Source organism: Lactuca virosa, chromosome 1 (genome assembly GCF_052849685.1).
Source record: "Lactuca virosa cultivar CGN04683 chromosome 1, Lactuca_virosa_CGN04683_v6, whole genome shotgun sequence".
Lineage (NCBI taxonomy): Eukaryota > Viridiplantae > Streptophyta > Magnoliopsida > Asterales > Asteraceae > Lactuca > Lactuca virosa.
Window position 1 is genome coordinate 54906158 of NC_136426.1, and position 6380 is coordinate 54912537.

Consider the following 6380-nt stretch of genomic DNA (forward strand, 5'->3'; position numbering starts at 1 on the left):
AATAATAAAAAGAAAAATGATGTAGAGTGGTAACCAATTCCAAGGGTTAGTGGTTTGGTAGTGAGTTTGTAGTGGAGCTGACATGATGCTGAGGTGACATTAATTTTTCGGTGGGTTGGGTGCGAGCATACCCCTTATATGCAATTAGGGCCTCTTTTATTTTTACCCCTGGCGGCGGAGGGCTATAGGGGCTTAGGGGGGCCATGGCCCCCCCAGCTTTTTCCTACTTTTACTATGCGTGTGTAGAAATCAAATTAAGCAATACTGGTTAACATTTAACAATGTAAAAATGAAAAGTGAGTACTCTCTCATCTGCCGTCTCCCAAAACCACATCTATAAATATACAGAATAATAATAGTATATTCTATCCTAGTACATATATCCCAGTACATATTATAAATGTGTATCTTTATTATTTATTAATTCTTAACGTCAATATTTACTTTTTTTTTCTAACGATGATAAACTGCTATTATCTACATCAAATAATTTGAATATATTATTTATAATAAGCAATGTTAAAATATCTTGTAACTTTTAAATAAAACAAAATATACTGTAAATAAAAGTAAAAGTTAATAATGTTATTATATTTTTAATTATGATGCCATAAGATATTTTAAATTATTTTGTAATATTAATTTTAGTGACAAATTTTGTTGTTATAATTTTTGACCCAAAATTATATATATCAGCATACTAAATGTTAATTAACTTTATAATACATACAAACTTAATTTTAATGTACATTTAAATTCTCACTGGATTATAAATATACAAAAAAAATAGTTAATTCTTTTTTGTCAAAATAAGCTAATTAATAAAGGAGCAAAAAATTATTTTTTAAAAAACAAAATTTTGTAAGATATCAGTATAACACCATAAAATCATGCAAGATTTAAAAAAAAATCGATGAGAGCTATTTTTACGAACGATCAAAGAATATTTCATGTTAATGGTTTTATTTAGATTTTTGATATGTCATAATTGTGAATCAAATTAAATTTGTTTATATTATTTTGTTTCGAAGTTTGATCCGCCCCCCCTAAATCTAATGCTCGTGTTCCACCCCTGCCCGGGAATCAAATTATCTTGGACCTGTCCCTAAAATGGGAGTTGCCGACAGACCAACCTCCCCGTTACTAGATACCAGGGTAATTTTGTTGTTGAGTTCAAACCATGGTAAAGTTTTTTATAGCTCATATATTGATGCATCTTGGTGTAAGCTGATGTATGTTAGTAATTTTTTGTACAATAAAATATCTTAGCTGTCGTACACATGTATTAATTATCTGAAGTTTAATCGAACAAATTTGTGAATATAATTAATTGTTTCATTTACTTTTATGACTTTTTTATTCACTTAAAAACAATACACCATGCAAGCTATTTCGTTGTATATTACTAATAAATGTCCCCCATTGCGGCACATGAGAAAGTTGTTGGTTCCACATAACTACATATGCCTATTAAACTATGATCTAGAAATATCATATTAAAAACATGTGTTTTATAAAGAGTGGTTCAACTTCAAGCAAATACTTATACTTAAAAGAGTAACATATAAAGATAAGAAGCGTAGTTTAGGCTACAATACCCAACTAAAGTCTCTATTAATTCCTACTTCATCAACTTTCCCTTACATTCAAAAATCAGACAAACTATAGCCTATAGCTAGCTACCCAAAACACCTATGTACACCATGCATGCCATGCTTGCATGTGTTGCCCCCAACCGAATATCATCTATATATACACCCATACTATATATATAATATATATATATTTTATATAACAATAATGTTATAGGAGCCATCCACGCATCAATATATAACAGCTCCAATTCCAATTCCAAAACCAAAAACACCATACTCAGGGAAGTCGGATGCATCTTAACAACTTACTTATTTCAACTGTTCTCAACTGCCATATGCTATATGTATGTATATATAAAATATATCATACTCCCTATCCACCTACAAACATATACCCGTAAATATCACATATATTTGTTCGTAACTATAGATATATAAAAATGGGTTTAATATCATAATTGGGTAACAGACTATTTGAAGGTATTATGTGAACAAACATTCGAGTTGCTTACCTTCTGATAGTACTTTCTTAAACCAATTGTTTTTTTTTTTTTAATTTTAACATCTAAATAGTTTGTTACCCATTTATGACATTAACAACCCTATAAAAATTGTAAAAGCAGAGTTAGTTAATTACCTAATAAAAACCCTAAGCATCCTCAGGACTTGAAGAAGAAAGAAGATTAATCCTTGTGTCCTGGGCATCCATGCCTTCTGCAACTGATGACGTGTCATCACCCCGTGAATTTAAAGCCCCAAGATTCATTCGTTGAACCTCCTCTCGAGTATAAATAAAGATTTTACGTACCATGCCACAAAATTCCCTGATCAAAAATGAAAATTAAATCTCTCAAACTCTTCAAATTTGATATAATATAATATTAAAAAAAAAAAAAGATAAGTTCTTACTGCCATGGATCATCTCCAACAAGCATCATGTCACCCTCATCATCCGTGTACACAACCAACCAACTCTTGTTACGTGTTTTTAATTCTCCATTAAATTCAAATAACTCGTCCAGCTCAGCAATTAATTCGTCATAGTTGTTGAATTTAGTAAGATCCAAAGACCTCCCAAGGGCAATCCCTTGTTTATGAACCTAAAATCAATACAATTTATAAGTCAAAAAAGACCAATAAAAAATTATTTCATTACAACCAATCAATAATACCTTTGTACAACTCCTTGTTGAAACTCCTCCTTGAACTTTGACTTGTGGCTGGGGATTTTGATATTGTTTTTCTCGATCTTTACCAGGTGATGCAACCGTGTTTCCAGCAAGGGGTACACCGAATATTTTACAACTCCCATCTTGTGGCTTCTTGACCTCATTTTGAACAAGGGGCGTTTTCGGAATTACGTCGGTGGAATGAGAAGGGATGTGTAGATACGATGGAAGCGGTGGTGGCATCATCCACTTTGGATTCCGATGAATAGGGTAAGTCTGGAATGGAATATCAACACCTTTCATGGATGACCCCAATAAGTTGAGTGGCAGATTGGAGGGCATTTTGGACCATGGATTTGAAAACTCGGTTGAATTGTTGTGGGACCCAAAACCCGATAATAAGTCCGTGAAAGATGATTCGGTAGGCCTTCCGAAAGGCAAACACCGGGACACAGAAAGGGCGTCGCATGAATCTGAGTCGTTGATCTCTGTAAAAGGTGGTCTCACAGTTGACAATTCTACCCTTGAAGGGTCTGCTGTAGCTATCTTTGATGAACCTTCTCTTGTAAGAACAGAGGAATCAGGAGATGTAGACAAGATACTTGATCGTTGTCTCTTTTGTTTATTGATTGGAAGTGGAGTTATAGCAGGAGGAGTCAAAGCGGGTTCTATTTTCCATGGTGAGACTCTATCTGGACGAGGTACAGTAGATGTTTCATCCCATCGTACCTACACAAGGGTAAAAACGTAAATTCAACATACCAGAAGTCCAGAACATGAAGAAAAAATGGTACAATTAATACCTTCAAGGATCTCCATTTAGATTCGGGCCATCTTTTTGGATCAGACTCTTCAATCCCAACTATGGTTCCAGTAAATCTTTGTTCTGGAGCTTCTTCACCTTCAAACCTCATTTTGAATCTCATTCCAATGGAGTAATTGTTCTTGATGGATTCCATGTACTGATCATATGGAACAATGAACTCTGTGGGGCTAGTTCTAGGCTTGTAATAGACTGTAAAGATTGTTCCTGTTTGTATGGCGTGCCAGGCTGTCGCAAGGACTCCAAGATGCATACTGTGACTGGATATGACAGATGATGGAACATTTGGTTGTTGTCTCATTGCACGTCTCACTCCAACACGAAGCTCTCCATTCTCACCTCTATAGTAGATGCAAAAAGAGAATCAAAAATGGAAAATCAAAACAGAAAATGAGATTTGTTATTTGTTATTTGTTATTTGTTATTACCTTAAGAAAATAAAGGCGTCACCAGCTACAAGTCTTTTAGAACTAACAAAGACACTCCAACCACTTTGAAGCAGATGCCTTCGGGGTTGACCTATACATGCCAAAACATATATCAAGTCATACAAAATCTGATTCAAGATTGAATATGTTGTTACTTGTTAGTAATTAGTTAATTACCACGAAATATGTGTCTGAAGCGCCATTCAGTTCCATGTAAATCTTTGGCTACTAGCTCCTGTGTTGGGGGTTGTCTTGACATGTCCTGTGAGAATCAGATGAACAAATAGGGATAAGTAACAGAAAAAGGAACGGAGTAACAAAGAAGAAGGGTGATGGTTACCAATTGAGGAAGGCATTCATCAGCATGACGTCTCAGAACTGAAAATCCACCATGAGTGCTTGTATCAGAAGCAGTCAACGTTTTGCAAAAAGAATGCACCTGAAATCTGGATTGGGGAGGTGGTGGTGGTTCCTTCTTAACAGCGTTTTCATCTTGCTGTTGTTAAAGAAAATTTAGTAAGAAAACAAACTAATCAAGTATCAGAGGCTCGTTAGTAGTTACAAATATATATGAAATATCAACTCCGTTCATCAAACTAACTCACATCAGCTTCCGGCATCAGAGTTATTTGGGCGAAAACCTCATCTGTGTCTTGTTCAGCCTTCAAACACAAAACAAATATCAGCCAGGTATACAAAACCTCTAGCAAAATCATCAAATTCAACAATATGTACCTTCAATTGCACATTAACAACACGACAAAGGATCTTTGACGGAAGATTATACATCGGCATCTGTTGTTCGGCGACTTGATTGGTTGACGCCTCAACCTAACAAACAAATAATCCGTCAGAATTACTTCAGATTACGAACAGACCAGAAACAAGTACACAGTCACCTTTTCGTAACCTAATTCGCACAAATCCGTGTAAGTTTGCAGTAAAAAAAAGTAAAATTGAACACAACAGCTTCAGAAATTAGCGCTAAATACACAAATTGGTACAGATTCGGACCTGTTCGATGTGTCCTTGAGGAAAATAAAACACTAGCTCGTTTTCGCGAGGCACAGTGACGAGCGGACCAGCACATGCTCGCCAGAGTTCCTTGTAAAGAGCCATATCCGCATCAGCTACACACAAAAAGAGAGAGAAACAGTTCATCACTCGTACATCTTAAAGCAAAACAAAATTTACCATAATAGAACTCCGTCAAGTACCTTTACCGGCACCGGAAACCGCCGGGACAGCTCTTGAATCACCTACCGCATCATTTTTGTCGCTAAAACCAGACAAAGAAAACGTGTCTCTGTCTCCTCTCATGCTGTTATTACCTTTGCTTGAAACCTCTGAAGATGTCATTTCACCACAATAAGCGTCTCCAAACACAGATCTCTAATCTAAAACCCCATAATTCTCAACAATACCCTAAAAATCACAACAGATCAACACAATTTCAGGCCAAATCAGCTTCAAACTAGCATCAAATGAGCAAATTCATCAACACGTCTACATCAACAATCAGACGAGTTTTCTCTCTCTTAGTTATGGAAATTCCAAGAGCAAAGAAGATATTCATCGACTGGTTGGAGGTCAAAACTGGTGTTTGCAGTAATTTCAACCGGTGGTCCAAATTCTAACAACACCCGAGTGGTGACCGGGTATTTCCGGTAACTTGGACCGGGTTTTCTTCCCCCGGGATGATGAACCATATCTATTATCTAAAACGACATCTTATTTTGGCTTTATGCTTGGTCAAGGGAAGATATACCACATAAGGGATCATATATCATAAAACATTATTAAATGTTTATCAGATGATCAAAAGTTGAAACACCAACGTAAAAATAATAATAAATATTGCGAGAATAAATTAGTGTTTTTATTTATACATTTTATTTTAATACAAAAATCATCATATGATTTTTTATTCTTTATAAACAGAAATTCATATATAGTTTATATATAAATACGAATTATTTAGTTTATTTATATAAGATTTTATCATGATACTATTTATATATAGATAAATCGTATATCTGATTTTTATTAACTGATTTGTTATTCATATTTAAATAAATTGTTTTATTTACATTTAAATAACCAAGCAACATGTATAAATATCAAATATATTACAAGTCATATATTAATAACCAGTTAGCTGTAATAAAAACACTATACACTAATTATTCACATATAAATGACAAATTAGTTACTATAAAATCCAGATATACTATTTATTCAAAACATCATATAAAAATGGTTATTTGTAGCTTCCCCTTTTAGATTTAAAAACATTGGAGCACATTTATGATTGGTGAGGTTTTCAATGTCATATTGGTTAAATTTTATTTCAAATATTACCAAG

At 34.2% G+C, this 6380-nt stretch overlaps 1 protein-coding gene across 1 annotated transcript; it reads right to left on the reverse strand.

Moving 5' to 3' along the window:
* Nucleotides 1-1530: 1530 nt before the first annotated feature.
* LOC145131320 (auxin response factor 2B-like) lies at nucleotides 1531-5747 on the reverse strand. The gene is made up of 12 exons (XM_079066042.1): nucleotides 5233-5747; nucleotides 5030-5145; nucleotides 4751-4846; nucleotides 4621-4677; nucleotides 4356-4511; nucleotides 4193-4277; nucleotides 4016-4106; nucleotides 3568-3928; nucleotides 2768-3493; nucleotides 2505-2695; nucleotides 2233-2419; nucleotides 1531-1976 (listed from the first exon to the last, which is right to left on the reverse strand). The coding sequence occupies exons 1-11, from the start codon at nucleotides 5372-5374 to the stop codon at nucleotides 2245-2247; spliced, it is 2196 nt and encodes a 731-aa protein (XP_078922168.1). The 5' UTR covers nucleotides 5375-5747; the 3' UTR covers nucleotides 1531-1976; nucleotides 2233-2244.
* Between the last annotated feature and the right edge of the window lie 633 nt (nucleotides 5748-6380).